Source organism: Podarcis melisellensis, assembly GCF_964234715.1.
Source record: "Podarcis melisellensis genome assembly, chromosome: 6".
Classification (NCBI taxonomy): domain Eukaryota; kingdom Metazoa; phylum Chordata; class Lepidosauria; order Squamata; family Lacertidae; genus Podarcis; species Podarcis melisellensis.
Window position 1 is genome coordinate 64,185,552 of NC_138538.1, and position 19,566 is coordinate 64,205,117.

At 42.8% G+C, this 19,566-nt stretch overlaps 2 protein-coding genes across 2 annotated transcripts in view; one reads left to right on the forward strand and one right to left on the reverse strand.

The window, feature by feature from the left end:
* The window catches only part of LOC309371715 (serine/threonine-protein kinase TNNI3K), a 136,218-nt gene that overhangs the window by 101,576 nt on the left and 15,076 nt on the right, over positions 1-19,566 (forward strand). Inside the window, exon 23 of the mRNA XM_081914640.1 lies at positions 17,955-18,014. Within this exon, the coding sequence (XP_081770766.1) occupies positions 17,955-18,014 (60 nt within the window). The remainder of the gene's footprint in view (positions 1-17,954; positions 18,015-19,566) is intronic.
* On the reverse strand, positions 162-17,793 carry LRRC53 (leucine rich repeat containing 53; the record flags this gene model as incomplete). Its single annotated transcript, XM_081915465.1, has 6 exons — positions 162-2,539; positions 5,176-5,762; positions 7,382-7,487; positions 9,432-10,238; positions 17,058-17,122; positions 17,780-17,793. 6 exons carry the CDS (start codon positions 17,791-17,793, stop codon positions 162-164), a joined length of 3,957 nt encoding a protein of 1,318 aa, XP_081771591.1.

Sequence of the window (19,566 nt, forward strand, 5' to 3'; positions counted from 1 at the left end):
TGCCTTCTTAACTGTAACTTATAAGCACAATTCTGTTCAGTAATTGCATACTCTTTTTTATTCTGCATTCTGCTTTGGCTTTCACAGCTCAAGAGCTCCTTGTTTTTCCCCATCCTATATTGGTCTGAAAGTTTCAGTCCTGGGTTAGAAAGTCTAGCTTTTCATATTGAAAAGGGTTTTTTGTCTTTGAAGAGAACTAAGGAAGGATAAATGTTTTTTGAAATATTTGCTTTGCTTTGTTCTGCCTGCGAAGGCAATTCTTTATCACAATCAGCAGATGTGGGAGACAATGTAGGTTTGGAGACAGAGATTTCGGCTTTATGTGTCTTGTAAGGAAGTGAAGGCATCTCAGTTTGTTCCTCATAACTGACGTCTTTAAGCTTTGATAACAAAGGATGCTCTTGACGTGTTTCTGGTGGCATTTTACCTTCTTTATAATCACTGCTACCTTCATCAAGTTGATTGTTTGGAGCTTCTTGCAAATCACTCTCATTATCCATATGCACCTTATTGTTCATTTCAAGATTGATGTTGCTCTCCAGATGTGTGTTTCCAGTTTCAGGGGAAGTGGGGACGTTTGATGTGTTAGAGATAATGGTCACTTTGACAACATTTTTATGAAACGTTTTGCATTTGTTATTCTCCCACTCATTCCCAGTTTGCACTCCTTCCTCTTTTAGGCCCGCTGAGACCATGAGTGTATCTGGGATAAACATTTTCGTTGACTCACTGTTGCTTTCTGCTTTGAAATCTGCTCTCTGGTGCTGTGATTTTGTTCCATATACTTCCATGTCATTAGTTCTAGCTGGCATTTGAAGTTGTTTGGTGGTTATACACCCAGCGGCCTGAGATTTAGAAAGTGTGCTGCTGAACTGAACTGGAGATTTGAATCTATTTATGTCCTTTTCTGTCGGAATTTGGTGTCTACTTGATGGTGGAATTTCACCAAAGCTATGGGACTCCACAGCAACTAGATTTCTTTGTGCAGATTCAGTCTCTATAGCCCTTTTGTGCCCTTCCAGTCCATCTTCCACTGTTAAGCTTTTATCTTGTTGTTTTTGGAACTGCTTCGGATTCCTGCCTTGCATTATATTCTCAGCAATTTGCTGAAACTGCATATTATCATCTTTGGTGGCATTTTGCAAATTGAGCCCTTCTCTTTCAATAAAGAGAGCTTGAGAAAGACTGTGGTCTTTTTCCTGTGCTGCCATCATCAAAGAACTCTGGTGAAAGGCCAGGACTGCAGTTTCTGTAATATCTTCACTAAGCTCTTTAGAATTCACTGGTGCTGGAATGTTATTTGCTTCATTCTGCAAAACACTCAGTGAATGGTTGGGTGAAACAGCAATAGCTGAAACAGTCATCCTTGAAGTTCCATTTGGTGAGAATAGAGATGAGCTCCTGGTGCAACTTTGAGCTTGTAAAAGCTTGGCGGGTGAAGTACCCTCAGCAATTGTCATGTGAGAAACACTCTTAGAAGGACAAGAGATGACTGTAACAGCATCTGTACCATTTTCTTCAGGCACTTTCCCAACAGATTCTCTAGAATAAATAATATCTTTGCTGCACTCTGAGATCTTTTGGGCAGCCACAGAATATTCTGATTCTGATTTTGTTTTTGTTCTCCTTCTTCTGTCTTCCCTCGTGGAAGCATGTGGCAATTTTGCCTGTCGACAACTTGGGCACTGTTCTTTGTTTTCTTTGGGGAGCAGCTCTTCAGGCTGGATTCTTGCTTTTCTAAAAGGATGTAAATTTAACTTCACAGTTAGAGAATCCCGGCTTTTAGTTTTCATTTTATGCTTCTGGATGAACCCAATCAGTTTTTCCCCAGGTCCTGCAGAAGTGGGAGATGGTTTCCTTTCTCCATTTTTTGCTCTTGAATCACAGTGCAATCTCCTTCCCAGAGCAGGGGTGAGGTTTCCTTGAATATTCTTGCCTTGTCCTTTGTTCTCTGGGGATCTCACCCCACTTAAGCCACTTGTCACATCCACCCTCTTTATTGTTGTCAGGTCAGGTACATAAAAGCTAACACTCTTGGGCTGATACATTCTCTTGATTGCTGGCGATAACGACATCTCTTCATCAGTCATACAGGAACTGCCTGCTCTTTTGCTCTTAACTTCACTCTGTCCTTCATCCAACTTCACATTTTTGCCATGGTTCTGTTTCTTTTCTGTCGGGTAGTTGCGATATTTATCACAGCCTATGTATTTACAGATAAGGAAGTTGTCTAGCTGCGGAGAAATATTTTTGCTCCTTTCTAACGATCCACATGGATCATCCTGTCGCCATCCATGGCTTCCTAATGTTGCTTCTTTCACGCAGTGGTCCTTGGATTCCTCTGGTGTGTCAGGTGCTGATGACGAGGCTGTAATAAAATGCCTTTGCCTCAGCCTGTAAGGCTTTAAGCAGTCCTCATCCTCCTCAGTTTTGGATACAGACAGACACGACTTGTTTGCTAAATGTTTTCCAAGCCCTTCTTTTGCCAAAACACACGCAGCTCTTGAATGTCTTCCACAGAATGTGTCACTTCTGATTCCTGTAAAACAGCAAACGTTGAAACTTAGCACATGCAGAGGAGTTCTCTTACACTGGCTAAACAGATGTTTGGAACACCTACATCGGGGGTGCCAAAAAGAAGAGGGCTTCCCTGCTTATGGGAAAATGCAAAACAACTATCTAATGTCTCAGGCTCAGCAAAACATTTTTACATTGCAAAGCAATGGCTAATGTATTCTTTTGGAGTGGCCATTTTTTTAAAAATGAACTGAATAATGACTGATATTAAGACAACTTTGTTCTTGTTCTCTGTATAGAACTATACAGTCAATCAGTCATGTATGTATGCTTCTGCAAGATAATTCTGTCAACACCATAATTTCTAAATATCCAAATTGAAGCTCTTGTGTTGACTGTGCAATTATTTATTTAGCACTGTAATACTAACATTGAAACCACATTCTCTGATCTTTCTCTGCTTCCCTTCCCCTCATTTCCCAGCCTTCCTCCTGCACAACACTTTCCTTTGTTGCATTTCACTTGATGAAAGCCACTCTGCTATTCTTATATGCCCCCTCTTGCTCCCCTCGCTTCCCCGTTTCTGGTTACTATCTACCCTGCCTTTATCCCGCCTTTAGATTTTTTCCTCTCCCCCCTCCTTTCTGGTTCTTTTCCTGGTACAGTCAAACAAAACGCTTTCTCTCAAACTATTAGCCAATTTCCTTTCTGAACTCTTGGCTCATGCTGCTGACCCTCACCGTTTCCACTTTTTCCCTATTCCTTTTGAACATTCCCGCACCCACCACTTCCAGCCAGGCTTCAACCCTCTTCATTCCACTGAGCATGCCATCTTCACAATCACCATATTCTTGCTTCTCCCAAATGATCTCAGCTCAGTCTTCTTCCTCTTTGACTTTACTGCTGCTTTTGATACAGCTGATCATTCTGCTTGGCTTGGCTTCTTTTTTTTGCCATAGGTAAAGGTAAAGGGACCCCTGACCATTAGGTCCAGTCGCAAGGCTTGCGGACACCCGTCGGAAGCACGGGGAGCCCTCTGGAGGGCTCCCGTGCTTCGGGCTGCAGGCTGCTGCCTGCAAGCCTTGTGAGCCCGCGGGAACTCCCACCGGGCTTGCAAGGCTTGCGGATAGCTTCCTGAAGCCTGGAGAGCAAGAGGGGTTGGTGCGCACCAATGCCTCTCGCTCTCCAGGCTTCAGCGAAAGCCTGCATTCGCCCCATAGGACGCACACACATTTCCCCTTCATTTTTGGAGGGGGAAAAGTGTGTCCTATGGGGCGAAAAATACGGTACCTTCCTGCCGGAGCAGTTCCTATTTATCTACTTGCACTTTGACGTGCTTTCGAACTGCTAGGTTGGCAGGAGCAGGGACTGAGCAATGGGAGCTCACCCCGTCACAGGGATTCGAACCGCTGATCTTCTGATCGGCAAGTCCTAGGCTCTGTGGTTTAACCCACAGTGCCACCCGCATCCCTTTTTGCCATAGTTCTGTGCAATTCTGACCTCAGTTGATTCTCTTCTAATCTCTCTTTCAGTGTTTCCCTCCTTAGCTGGGGTATCTTAGGGCTCTAACCTTAACCCTCTGCTAACACCTTTCTACATGCTCTTCCTGAGTGACTTCATCCTATCTTATACTTCAACGGCACCCTTCTCTACCCATCTGGGAATGACTGTAGTTTATTGAAAGAGCATTTGCCAGCAGGTTTGATCCCTGGCATCTCCAGGTAGGGATGAGAAGGATTCCTTGCCTGAAACCTTGGAGAGTCACTGCCAGTCAGTGTAGACAGTACTGAACTAGATAGACCAATGGTCTAAAGGCCCTTCAAGTGTCCCTATTTTCCAGGGACAGACCTGGATTTACAGAAGCCATCCCAGTTTTTTATTTGATCCTGGAATGTCCCACTTTTCCTTAGGACATCTCTATTTTCATCAGAGAAATGTTGGAGGGTATGGTAGGACATCCCTATTTTCATCGGAGAAATGTTGGAGTTATGCAACCCCCAAGCCAAGGAGATGAGTAACTATACAACCTTTAGAAGACACCTGAGAGCAGCCCTGTATAGGGAGGTTTCTTAATGTTTAATGCTTTATTATGTTTTTATATGTGTTGGAAGCCATCCAGAGTGGCTGGGGCAACCCAATCAGATGGAATAGGGTGTCCCTATTTTCATCAGAGAAATGGAGGGTATGGGCTCCCTTTAAGGCAGTTTCCTATTTTCCTACTCATATACTCCAGAATTTTCCACCTCCTTCTGATACTTCATCTCCAAGTGCCTTCCTAAGATGTACATTGGATGCCAACATGAAGGCAGGATCGAGGAAGATCCTTGCACTGCCCCATGAGTTTGTTCTTCTTTCTCAGCAGGTACAATATCATTGCCACAGCCCCATAGCTCTCCCCCTCACTGCTATAGTAACCTTAGAACAGGAAGGCTATAATGTATCAGGAGCTAACAGTGGGCTTAGTTCTCATTCCCCAAACCTCAGACAGGGCACATTGGCATGGGAAATCATCACACCTGTGGCCTTTCTTGTTCTAATATTATGGAAGCAGCGAGGCGTGCTTCTATTGATCTGTGATAACTCTTCATGAGAGGGAGCGACTGGGGAATCATCAGTCAAAACAGAAGCGATGTCCAGTTCCCAGGAAAAAGAGCTCACCTTGATTCAGTTTGTGATGGTCCTCAGATCTTGTCGCCTGTGTGTCTTCCTCCCACTGCCCAAAGTTGTCTGGGCTTCTAACTCTCCTTTGGAATTGTTTTTGGCACAGTCCATCTGCTTCATTAGGCACAGCTGCATTCCCAGAAGACTCTGGAGGATAAGACTGTAGCAGTCTACAGTTAAGGCACAAGAAATGGTCATTTTTCATCTGTTCATTCTCCTTTTGAATGCTTCTGAGTGGCATTTTTAGGCCTGTGCACTTAGACTCTGCCTTTACTGTTGCTTGATGGCTATTTTCCTTTAAAAGTGGCGTTTCCCTGCCAGACCCCAACATGGACATGACCTTTATTTCATTTTCCCGAGTTAAGTGGCAGTTACAGTATCCCTTAGTGAGGTAATTTCTTGGCTCATGACCACACTGGGATTCATCTAGGGTTCTGCAACAGCAGTTTCCTGATGAGTGTTCATTTGCTTTGCCGTGTTGAAACTTCCTGTTAAAGAGGGCTAAAACTAGGCAGGTGAGACCAACACCTCCTGTGACAAATACAAGGTTTATCAAAGATGAAATCAGGTAAATTAAGGTAGAGCTCATTAGACATTAAACATACACATCAGAACATAATAAAACAAAACCACTAAAGGGATAATCCTGCTATATGAGATTATTAAAATGTAGCAGAGGAGGGGGTAGAACAGGAATCCAATTAAATCCCCACACATTTTTATCTATATAATTCTATCATTCTGTGTCATCCGCAGCAATTATTCAAGGAGCAAATGCATTTGTAATGATTGGAGATACATCTGAGATCTCCTTAAAAGAGAAAAAGTACCTCTTGAAGACCTTTTTATGCCAACAGGCATTTGCAGATGTTTAAAATTGATTAGCCAGATGCTTTAATGATTATTTGTCTCTTTTTTTTAGTGGTATTATATTGTTGTACACCGGCCTGACATTTTATGATATGGTGATATAGAAATACTTTCATTGAATGAAAGTAAATAGTTGTAGATGGAAGCTTTATCTTTGAAATGACAGTAACTGCATTGCAGAAAAGTCTGATAGGACTCAGGCCATTTTTAGTTCATGAACTATTGTCTGCCAACATCCAATGAAAGGAGGTTAAGTCTCCAGAAGGGAAGTTAAAGGAAGTTTGTTCATTTAAGAACTATACCTATATGTTTTGCTTCATGAAACTAATAGTAGTTGCGTGGAAGGCAATTTAGATCAGAAAACTTGTTCAGGTGGACAGCACAGAACACAGTGGCCCTGATCTGATTACGATCTCCCCTTTATATTTTTGTCTTATCGCTCTGTGTGCATAAGAGCAATCCAGTCACATTTATCTTGCCTTCTCAAGTAGTTGCAAATTATAGCAGAAAAAAATTACTCCCCAATATTCTCATAATTCTTTCTTTCAGATATTGACATTGAATGCTCGTTAGGTAGCAGAATAATTAGCAAAAAAAATTATTGATTACGGTATATGATAATGGCGTTTTGGATGTCAGTTTTTGACATTTGGGTTTGAAATTTGACTTCAGTATCTGATATTTGACTTAGCAGTTGACAGCTTATGACATTTCATATTTGACATCTGCAAAACAAAAACAAAAACATTGAGAGATGCTGATTAGTTTTAAGAATATGGCTTTTGAAGTAAATGTCCACATTTAAAAAAATTGTAATATTTTGTAATTTTTGTGAAATTTTGTTTCTATGGGAATGCTAATTAACATGCTTGGCTGCAGTCTAATGGAGGACATATTTAGATCGCAAAGGAAAATGGCTTTTTTAAAATGTCTGGGAAAATCTGGATGTAAGTCATGTCAGCAGACTAAAGAAAGCTCAACAACTTTTTTGTCCAGATTTGTCCAATTATGACTTTGTTTACAGCGGTCCTGGGAAGTCTAAATTCCTCCTCAATGTCATCCCATCCCAGCAGTTCTGCAGACCACAAAATAAACCCTAGACTTGGGCTTTGTCTATGAGGCTCTGCACAAATACAAAATAAAATTCATTTAGAATAAAGACTATTATTGAATGAGGATAAATTTTTGGTTTGTGCTTTTTTTAAAAAAAGAAAAAAGAACAGACTGAATTTTGGAGAGTATTCTTCAGATCCTGAGAATTAAAAATCATAAACTGAGGTGGGATTGGAATCCAGATTCCTGGGGGCCAGACATAACGTTCTGTCCTCTGTACCACAATGCCATGGCAGTTGCCACCCACATGGGAAAATCAGGCATTCCTATACAATAGGGTTCATTGACAGCACTAGTCAGCTGATTGGCACTGTCATTAAGCCTCACTTGCAGAGGAATAACGAAAGCTTAAAGGTTAGCTCCCAGTTGTTTATTTGTAGCCACATTTTTGTAGTCACATCACGTGGGGCAGGTTGACATGGTTTGAGGAACATGGTCTTGTGGGCCAAGTTGGGGCCTGTGCAGGACCTTAGGCCTGTGGGGCAGAGTATCCTCACACCTGCTATATACATTGAGCCATGTCACGAGGTTATGTGAACCTTTTGAAACCCATTAGACACAGTATATGTTTTTCAGTAATGTAGGCTGTGAAGGAAGCAGCCCAAGCAGCGAGAAGAAAAATTTGAGGGCATTTTAACTGTCTAGGGAAATTCAGGCTGGTTGTATCTCGAACTGCTTTGGCATTCCAAATAAGAAGCTAGTAGAGTAACTGGTTCTCTTTGGCACCAGAGGAGAAATATCACTTATCAATTCATCCAGCAGCCTCCCTGTCTTGTTTTCATCTTGGCAGTCTCCCTTCCACTTACAACCTGTGCCTAACATTTCTTCGCTTGTGAAATGAAATGAGATCACAGCCTGAGGTGGTATAGCTTCAGGCAGTGGTATAGCTCCGGGCGAGACTTTCAACTCCAAGATATATTTTTATATGTTTCTGTCAGAAGGACAATGTATTGTTGGTTGAAGATAACTCAGGGTCATCGCAAAAGTGCAATGGAGCCACCATTCCAAGATAAATAAATAATTTCTGGGACTAACAGTAAGCAGAATAAGTGTAAGGCATATTCTGAAAGGAAGAACAGTAGTTTGCATGTTGCTGCAGGCAAGGAAGAAACTAATTGCCCTCTGAGTCCAGGTTCTCATTTCTAAGAGTCCCAGGCCTTGGAACACAAGAAGAAGCACTCATTTTTAAAAAGACAAAAGGAGGCACACGACTGAGCAATATGAATGGTGCCATCCTTGAAGCTGTGTCTTGAGGCTCAGGGGGCCTTAATGGTGTGCAGCGCCTTCCATCAGCTTCAGCTAGTGGCCCAGCTGTGCCCCTATCTGGACAAGAATAGCCTAACTTCTGTCGTCTATTCTCTAGTAACCTCTAGTTCAGATTACTGCAATGCATTTTACATAGGAGCTGCATCTGAAGATGGTTTGGAAACTTCAGCTGGTGAAGAATTTGGCAGCCAAGTTGCTCACTGGAGCAAGACGGTTTGAGCATATTACACCGGTCCTGGCCTGACTGGCTGCCAATTAGCTTGTGAGCCCAATTCAAAGTGCTGGTTTTGTCCAGTGGTGTAGCGTGGGTTGCCAGCATGCAGGGCAAGGAAAGTATTGTGCCCCTTAACTGGTGCCTCCATGCAGTGCTACTGCTGCTGCCAGAAAGAGCAGGGGAGCAGTGGTGGGACATGGGTGTGTGCCTTCCTCACTGCCACCGCTGTGAGTCTCACCATCTGCCCATCTCTGCCGGCAGGGGATGCTGTATGGCCAAGGGATGCAAGAGCCTGTCCTCTCCCAGCTCCTGTTCAGCATGCTGCTCACATGAGACAGAATGGGGAGCACCTCCAGTTGCGGCACCAGCTGCAGAGGCTTGTCCCTAAAAATGTGCCTCGGGCAATTGCTCTGGTAGCCCCCCGACCATGTTACACTTTGATTTCGACCTATAAAGCCTTAAATGGCTCAGGAACACAATACTTCAAGGACCACCAGCTAGGTCTCCAGCTGTTTGGGGACTACAATTCCTATCATCCCTAGCTAGCAGGACCAGTGGTCAAAGAAGATGGGAATTGTAGTTCAAAAACAGCTAGAGACCCAAGTTTGGGAAACCCTGGACTCTAGAAGATAGCTAATACACAGGAGATCTTACTTAGGACAAGGTGTGGGATTGGCTGGTTATCAGGTTCTCCATGACTATGATTTCATGATTATTTTTTCATAAAAAAGGAGGATCTCGGAATAGATCAGGTGACAAATATGCTGGCAAGGGGTGGGAGTGCCATTACCTAGAAAGGAAAAAACAGCAACCAGTGCAACATCTCGTCCGTAGTTCCTCCTCCTGTTTTCTAAAATACCAGGAGGGTGTTTAAGTGCAGACTTACAGTTGACCTCCGTGAGCTCAAGCAGATTGGTCACTGATGGGTTTTCAGAAGCTCTGCAACTCACATTATCAGCGTTTCTGAGCATCCTTGATGAAGAATTGACGTATTTCCTTAGAAAGGAGGCTAGGTCGTGAAGTTTGCATGTGCAGTTCCACGAGTTCTGGTCTAAGCTTAGAAGACTTAATTGAGCGAGAGAGGAAAAGGTGTCAGGAATAATGGCTAGCCTGTTCCTTGAAAGGTCAATTTCCATCAGTTGGGCGAGGCCGTGGAAGGCTCTCTTTTCAATGGAGCTAATGAAATTGTTTGACAAATCTAGGATCCTGAGTTTGCCAAGCTTTGCCATCTCAAAGCTTTCCCCTGTGATGCTCATTAGTTGATTCCCATTTAAGTGGAGTCTAATAAGATCCTTTGTGCTCATAAACCAAATTCCACGAATGCGGCTCAAAATGTTGTTGCTTAACACTAGCACTTGCAGCTTTTGAAGTTCATGAAATGTGCTGTACGTGATAGAAGAGCTTGATATTTGGTTCTGGTCCAGAAGTAAAGTCTTCAGGGTTCTAAGTCCAAGAAAAGCATCATCTCTAATGGTTGTAATCCCATTAGCGCTGAGTCTTAGTAAAGTTGCATTGAACAGGAAGGACAGGTTAAACCCTTCTACTGAAGTGATACTTCCATCAGTAACAATCAAAGCTTTTGTGGATGCAGGAACAGCTATATGAAAGGAATAGAAATATAGTTAAGTGTCTATAGAGGTGCAGCCTTGCTCCTCGTAATCTTTGCTTGGATTTTAAGCAACTCATATTAACGGGGTTATGAATCAAAAGTTATTTTTCATTTGTTAAAAGAGAAAACTTTCCATTCTAATTTACAAAATACCTACTAGCATTCTTGATATACAATTTATTGATACAAAGTATTGCTTTGATAAATTTTATTTATTTGTTTTGACAGTTTATGTGCTGCTTAATTACAATCATTATCTAGGGGCGTGCAATGAAAATAAAAAACCAGTTAAAAATATAAATTCAGAATTGAGTTAAAATTCTTGCTGGAATAAACGTGTCTTTAGTAGGCACTGGAAATTCAAGTTGCCTGACCTCAACTGGAAGGGAATTCCATGAAATGGGGCCCACAATATTGAATGCATCCATACATCTGAGTCATGGGGGGCCACTAGGAGTAACTCCCCTGAAGACCTCAGTGGTTGGACAGGGATATCAAGAATCTTGCATTCCTCGAGCTATCTTAGACTCAAGTTGTTAAGGACTTTGCAAATGAATACAAGTGCCTTGAACCTGGCCTTGTAACATATGGGCAACCAGTGCAAGCTTTTGAACACTGGAGTCATGTAGAGGGAATAGTTTGTCCCCATCAACAGTCTGGTTGCTGATGTATCTATATCATCTATATCTATGGATATAGGGTGTGTGTGTGTGTGTGTGTGAGTCAGAGAGAGCATTAGAAGACAACTTAGGTCAGTGATGAAATACAGTGTGATAGGTCATTTGAGCAACCTGCTTTTACAATCAAATATCACTTTTTAAAGCAATATTTTATCATTTCTAAAGGGGGGGAGGAAAAGGAGCATGTAGTTAATTACCTCTATCCTGTTGAAAGAGAAACTTACCGTATTTTTCGCTCTATAGGACGCACCAGACGATAAGACACACCTAGTTTTGGGGGGAGGAAAACAAGAAAAAAAAACATTCTGAATCCCAGAAGCCAGAACAGCAAGAGGGATCTGGCTTCTGGGATAGCCGCTGAAGCCTCTCCTGGGCAGCGGGATGAAGGCTCCCCCTGCCCGGAAGAGGCTGCCCTCTGTCCCTTCCCCCATCTCCTGCAAGATCCGCGCACTCTTAAAAGGGAGCGCGGCTCTTGGGGTTTTTGGGGGGAAATGTGGGAAGGGACAGAGCCACACACGAAGCCTCCGCAGGGCAGCAGGGAGCCTTCATCCCGCTGCCCTATGGAGGCTTTGGGGGCCTATCCAAAAGCCAGAATAGCTAGAGGGAGTGCTGCACAGCACTCCCTCTAGCTGGTCTAGCTTCGCGCGAAGCCTCTGCAGGGCACGGGGAGCCTTCATCCCCGTGTCCTGCGGGGTGCCTTCATCCCGCTGCCCTGCGGAGGCTTTGCACAGCTAAGCCAGAAGCTAGAACAGCGAGAGGGAGCGCTGCAAAACACTCCCTCTCCCTATTCTAGCTTCTGGCTTAGCCGCGCAGCCTGCATTCGCTCCATAAGACGCACACACATTTCCCCTTACTTTTTAGAAGGGAAAAAGTGTGTCTTATAGAGAGAAAAATACGGTACTTGGGGGCAGTTCATAAAGGCTATCCAAGGCTGCTCATCCCTAAGGCAAAAGTGTGCTAACCCCTGGAACAGATCCCAAGTGGATCTGCATCACAGGGCCCCAAATTCAACATTAAGTAGGAAGATATTTTTATGCGTTGTCCTTATTTCATGCTTCAGAATAGAAAGGCAGGGCTCCACTCCTTTTCTGTTTCATTATTTTGCCGCATTGTATCTAGTGAATGCAATAAGCATGCTATACATGTAATATCTGGCATTCCGTGTGATCTTTCACTCTGGCTGTGGAGGGTAGAGCTTTAATGGCTTCATAAACTGACAGCACAATTCTGCACCAAGTGGCTGGAAGGTATACATCGCTGCAGAGGTGCATTGCCATCAAAACCCCATCTGGAGCATGCTGCTTGCATCCTGGATGCAGCCTATGAATGGAAAGCACCAATGAAAAAACTCATAGCAAAACAGCCCAGAATCTAATAATAATATATCCAAGTCAGACAAAGATGATGGAAAGAGTGGACTGCTTCCCTTAACTGGAGCGGCATGGATATGTGTTATGCCAGCACTCCAAGCTGCCTCTCTCAGCTGACTGCCATCATCAATCTCCCTGTCCTGCCTGGATTAAGTCACTGCCAGCTTGCCCTCTCCCAGCACCATGCTCACTCAGACAGTAGCTTAAATTCATCAAAAGCTTCATACAACACTCTTGTCGTTACCAGTATATTAATATTTTTTTTGGGGGTGGGGGGTTTACTGTGCTCCTGTGTGACAGATTTGTTCAAGAAACAGAAAACCATCTGTTCCACTAGATGTCAAAGTTAATGCATTGCTTATCACAATGGTTTTTATGTTGTAATATGCAAAAAGACTTTCCCCGCCTCTCCACCTTTCTAATGGAAGTGAGAAACGAACAGCACTTTAACATAAGCATGCCGAGCAGGCAAGCTTCCCACATGCTGCTCAGCCACCGTGCCTCAATCCTGACCTGATGCACTCCTGCTATTACCAGCAAGGGCGTCCCCTGAGTAGCGACTGTCATTTGAGCTACCTCACCAATTTACTGATGCTAATGTTTATCTGTGCTGGGAAGTCATTTGTTGTTTTCCCTTTACAATATGGATTATTTTGCCTCGGGCGGTTGTAATAAACTTGACAGGGGGTCTGTTTTCTTATTGATGCCTTCGAGGATTTCCCATAGGGCTCTCATTAAGGCATCTGAATGCAGACCCCCTGCTGTGGTATGTATTGCTTTTAATCAGGTCCCTCTATATGATAGAGATTAGCCCAGTCTTAGCTTACGTATCATACAGTTGCTAAAATGACTGACGGAAGACTACAGAGCCGCCATTAAACAAGTAGCACTTTTCGCAAGATAAAAGTTGATGTTATTATGGGTTATCATGACAACGCTGGCTACTGCGCCGCCACTTCAGCATATTAGCATGCGTGTACTAATTGAATGAGGCAGAATGGTTGCGAAAGTGTGCTTACGTTGCATCTGCCAATGTTAAAACAGATATGGTGATACATTTGTCACAGAGCAAAGTAACACAGGCTTTAAAATAGCAAAGGCACAAGGGTAGTTAAGTACTGCTGGATTACTTGCAAATGAAATACAGTGGTGCCCCGCAAGACGAAATTAATTCGTTCCGCAATTTTTGTCGTCTAGCGAATTTTTCGTCTTGCGAAGCACGAAATCCCATAGGAATGCATTGAAAATCAATTAATGCGTTCCTATGGTCAAAAAAGGTCTAAACAAAGCCAAATTTGGTACAACAACAGTTTATTAACTGCTCTTTAAAGTCACACATACTGTAAAGAGCAGTTCAAAAACTGAAGGGAAAATAAATTAACTTTATAAACAAAACATGTCTTTGTTTTTAGACGTCGCGAGACGTTTTCGTCTTGCGAAGCAAGCCCATAGGGGAAATTCGTCTTGCGAGGCAAATCGAAAACGGAAAAACCTTTCGTCTAGCGAGTTTTTTGTCTTGCGAGGCATTCGTCTTGCGAGGTACCACTGTAGTTTAACTGCCGGATTCTATAACTTGCAATACCAGCACAGGTATGCTTGTGACAACTGTTAACAATGTAACCTGATCTTAACATTCAATCCAGCACAAAGGTTTAAAATGACGATTTGAGGCAATTGGCTAGAGGGCTAATCAGTATTCCCCCCCCCCCAATGCAGAAGTACACTACAAGTTGTTGCCTGCAGGCCATCAATTACTTAAAAACACCAAAAGCTCTAATTTATTGTTTTTAACACTTTGTGAGATTTGCAATTTTAATTTCTCGCTGAAATGAAAAACCAAATAACAGAAAGCTTCTCAGTTTTTGCACGTTTTGAGCAGAGTCCATAAGTTTGGCAGCACCCAGCTGTGCTAAAACTCTTCAAGCACCAGCCTTTCAGCTGCCTTTTAGGACTTTTAACAGGAAGCAGCTAGCAATAGGTTCATTAGCCTTTTGCTATGGACTCTTCCTTGGGCTACATAGGGTTAAATTCCTCTTCGTGCTTTGGTTCTATTCCCTTCCCTCCAGAAATTTCATCTCATCTCACTAGTCCCCATCCAAGTCTTCCATAACTTAATCCTAGGCTAGTGCAGTGGTGTAGCTAGCTGCTTGAGCACCCAGGGCAGCACGCACACCCTGCGCCCAGGGCTGGGGCTAGCCACCCTTGGGAGCAGGGCAAGCCAACCATTGGGCGGGGTGAGCCAGGGTAGGCCACTCTGCATGGAGCCTTGCAGCAGCCTCCCCATCATCTGTAGGGCGGCAGAGCCTGCAGATGCCTAAACCACTGTATCACTCCCATGAGAGACACATGGCTCGGGTGCTCTACAGGCCCTGTGGTAAGTGCCTCCCCCTTCCGTGTGGTGCCCAGTGCCTCCCACCCCCTAAGTACGTCTCTGCGTAGTGTGAGTCGTTTTGTGCGTATTCACCTCATTTGAGTTACTCGTTTCCTTGATGTACCTGCCTGTCATCCCGACCTTGCCTGACCCTTCCTCTGACCCATGGACTGAACGATAAACTTGATTTTGAAATAGTTGTACTCAGCAAATCCCACTATTGTAGATCTATCCTTCCTTATTTCAGCTTAGTTCCTACAAGGCTCTGTCCAATCTTTCTTCTGCAAATGCCGAATGCGCTTGCTCTTGAAAGCCTAATATCAATGGCCTAATATCAAAATTGGTTATGAAATGTAGCCCAGAAGTTTAACATTACCCTTTTAAATGACTTCTGTGACTATTCAGAGATTCTTCCTAAAATAACTATGGCCTATGTGACGCAATCTTGATCCTCATTAATTGAAACAATTATATATGACTTTATATGTATCATAGCATTCCCACTTGAAACGGAATGGAGTTCTTTTGACATTGCTTTTGACTACCTCCGAAGCACAACTTTGAATGAGAACACATGGGCATTGAGCAGCAAGCAAAGAAACACTCCCATTATTCCCTGGAAACCACCGACTTTCACACAGCTTTCAATTACAATGTGGTTTAATTAAATTGGCATCAATTCTTCCACGTAGAACAGCCTTCAAAGTCAGGGAATTCATCTTGCAAAGTGGGAGCTTAATTTGTATTGATTTTGATTAGAGTTTAAAATCATTGGGCCTCTACTATCCTCACAGCCAAATTAGCCTCTCATTAAAAGCCAAAGTAGACTCGATGGCGACTGTGGGCAAAGCACTTGCCTGTGTAAGTGTCCCATGAATCACCATCAGGTATAAATGCATTTAACACTTGAGTCGGTTTGTGTTTAGAGGAGTTAGCGTGCCACTGCTAGCTACCCTGTCCAGGCCATCAGCTCTGCACACAGATAAGCTGACTCATGCGTTAAGTACATTTACACATGCTAAGGCATTTGAGGAATGTTTAACATAGGCATGCACCATCCTCCCTGTTTTCGGCCCAAAATGACTTTGAAAACAGTTGTTCTGACCATGTCCTGCCTTGGTTTCATAGCCTTCCATGCTCCCCTAAGACATGGCTGAGGGAGACATACAGCGGGGGGAGGGGGGCTGTAACTTTCCAAATGAATTTTGGTTGCAGTTCTCGCCACCCCTGATCTTGGGCCATGCTAGCTGGGACTGAAGGTAGTTTGAGTCCAACAACATCTGGAGGTCCCCATCCCTGACAGAGAGGTTGCTTTACTCAGGGACGAACCTTCAGCATCTCCTCACATGCCTTCCCAGCTTGAGGACAAGGCCTAAATACCACCTGTACCTTGAATCTCCCATTAAACACCTACTGAGTATTTAGCTACGAGCTTAATGTAGAGCCAATGCTTCAAAGCTTTTCTAGGAAGAGAGACTTTCACTGGCATATTTGTTATGGGAGTAGGATGGCAGCAAAGGAGATCATCACAAAACCCAGGAAGATACTGCATTTATTTACATTTGGCATCACATTTGGGTCCCTTAATTTTTTCTTCCTCATATGCCAAATGGGAACAGTATAGCCAGGGAAAAGGATTATTGATTTTGTGGGTCATTTTATATTATTTTAATAACTATTAGGTTAGGATTTTTTTTCTGCTGATGGCAATAAGCAAATTTTCCTTCCCTAAGAATCAGCAGCACTTTGCTTTAAATTTGTTAATCAGGTGTCTTATTAAATTGTTGACTTAAACAAGCAATACATAATGAACACAGGCATTGTATCTTGTTAGCATTTCCACAGCTCATTTAACACCAAGAGAAGAAAAAGCATACTTTCTTTCAGAATTATAATGCACTTTATGATGCTAATCTGTATCATTGGTACATCACTTAATCTTGCTAATGCTGAAGGGTTCCTTGGCAGGGTTAGAAGGCAATTGATAGCTCATTCAGCCAGTGGACAGCTTGAACTTTGCACAAAATGTGGATAAAACTTATTAAAATGATCTATTTTGTTTTTCTTAAAGCGTTTGGCTGAGTGAAATGACTCTGTTCTCAGTAACAAAGGTTTTCAATTACCTCTGAAGGGCTTGGAATAGTTTGGATAAGGCCTCTAGGCAAAGAGAAATGAAACAATGCTATCACTCTCCAGTCAAAATGTGAAAGGCTAGCTCTCTGAAAGTTTACCTCGCAGCAGCAGGCACAAGAAGCAGTCAATACAATTACAGCTGTGCTGTGTGAGCTTACAGTATAGAATAAATATCAGTTCTCTGTAAGTGTCTTACTTAGTTACCTAGTATATATGTTAATCCTTGACACAGAGTAATATCTTCAGAGCATACCACGCATGAAGGAGGGCATGATGCGGTTAACTGAATCATCATAGCAAGCAGACTGAGCAATGCACCTAAAAGGGATGAAAAAAGGGTACATGTACATATATCTGTATACACACACACGCACACACACATATCTTGGCCCTGACTTTTTAATATTGTTATTCATGACTTAATTGTAATTAAGCAGTGAAGCAGTGAACCCATTAATATTGTTATTCATGACTTAATTGTAATTAAGCAGTGAACCCATCACTTTTCAAAGAATTACACTTGTTTAAAAGTCAGGTGTTGATGCAGTCTACAGGGTTGGAAAACAATTGTGATTCTTTCATTTTTGTTTTCATTTATAAGAAACACATTTAGCACCCTGTCTAATTTGGCCCTTAAATTAGTCTGTGTTTTTATAAGCATCATACATGCTGCTTAAGTTGTTACAAGTGATAGCTTCACTTTAGGGGGGCGGGTTGAGGTGCTGGATCCCTAAACCTTGAAGCTGTAATTTCATCCATCTGAGAAGGTCCTCTTTTCAAAGAGTTGTGGGAGGCAAGGAAAAGACACAGAATGGTAAGAAATGGAATGGTAAGAAGCATTCAGTATGGCTCATCTGTTACCTACAGTTCAGCTTAGATACCAAGTTAAGGAAGTTCATGGAGGCAAAGCTTTTTATCACAGCCCTCAGTGCCTTTGTACTATGACCCTGCCCCATATTCCTTAGAGAGACTCACCAACCCTCCAGCATGGTTGTAGGGTTCCTTAAGTTAACTTGCCTTAGGATCCAAGCCAGTACCTTTTAGTAATTGGAAGTGTATGGCTGGAAGTGGTTTTTTCCCCCTATCTTCACCAAAACAGACTCAATTTTCTTTGTACTTATATTGTTGTTCTGTCCTTATATATTTGCAGGGAAGGCCTGAATTTTCTGAAGTGGTCTCCAAATTAGAAGAGTGCCTGTGCAATATTGAGGTAATGGCAGAACATGTCACAGTTGGTAAGCAACATGAATGCATGGTTATGAGCGAGTGTGATAATGGCTGGGCTGGTTGCTCACAGAAGGAACTCCAGAAATATTGCAAGATATGGTGCCTGGCATTCTCAAGCTGATGTGCTCCACTGCGATCTTAGCTATGAGATAGGAAGGAGATGCAGGAAACGAATGCCATTTAAATATTGAAGGAACAGAGACATCACACCATAAAAAATAGAGCCTAAAGTTAGAAGTCCTCATTCGTCTCCATTCATAGAAACAAGCAATGAGAGTTAAAGGTGGCATGGGGGAAACATCATTGGTCCCAAGGTATGAATTGAAGGCACACAAGATGCCCACCTTGCAGGTGAGGGTCTGGACAGTGCCTGGAAGAAGGGCAGCTGGGGAACCACATGAACTCAGGTTGGGGTTCCATGATGGAAGAAAAGTGGGCTATATATGTATAAATAAATACAATTCCCATACTGTGCACAATCATATATATCTTTGTTCCCACATCTGCTATTTAACTTCCCCTCCCCCAGCCCCTCCCCTGCCACCCACCCACCACTGAAATTTCATGTAATGTCTAATTCAGCCCTTGGCATTAGGCAGCTTTGTATGTGAAATTTTGAGTGTGCACTTCATAAGCTACAATGTCTACCTTTGGCTCCCTGGAGAAAATGGTTGCTTGTCTGTTTCCCATTTTGCCATAAAGAGAAACAATGCAGAAAACAGGTATCTGGAACCATGTTTCACTTGTCCTGCAGCATCTCTAAACCAGAGCAACCAGCTCCTATCCATGATGTCACAAAATGGGTCAAACTACCACCCTTACACTACTTGCTTTAGTTTTGCATTTTCTTCTTCTAAACTTTACAAACTGAAATGGTGCGAAGGGTAAATGTCTGCATTGGTGTTATAGGGTTATTGGCAATTAGGGCATGCAAGAAAAGTTTTGTAAGAGCTGAGCCTCCAGATCATACCAAAGGTCCTTGCTAAATGAGCTTACTCAACATAATGTGATTAGCAGAAGTTAATTAGCGCAAGCAAGATCAACTTTTCCTGCTTACAAGGGCTTACAGTCTAGCATTTGGGTTTAGCATACAACATCCTAATGCCTTTGCTTTCAGCATATTTTTTCAGATCAGAATGTGAATGAATCCGAATATTACTGAACTAGTTTTATTAGCTTTCATGAGGAGCCTCAGACCATGTGGTTGATGGGTGTACAATGGCCACAGGTCATCCTATGTGATCTAGGGCTTCTCACTTCACCTTAGTGGCCAGGGATGATACTGCAGCAACTTTCATGACACTCACCATTAAGAAACAAGCTCTGAAACATCCTTGAAATCCTCTCCTGGTGCTGTCTAATGCCAAATGCAAGGAATTACATTCTGAACTTGAGAGGGTCCCCTTCCCATAAGAACATTAATGTGGCATTGTGCATTATTTCAAAGTGTGGTAAGCCCCAAGTGCACCACTGGTTTGGGCAAGGACTGTGGTTAAAGAAAAATCATGCCCAAAGGTTCACTGCTCTCCAATGCT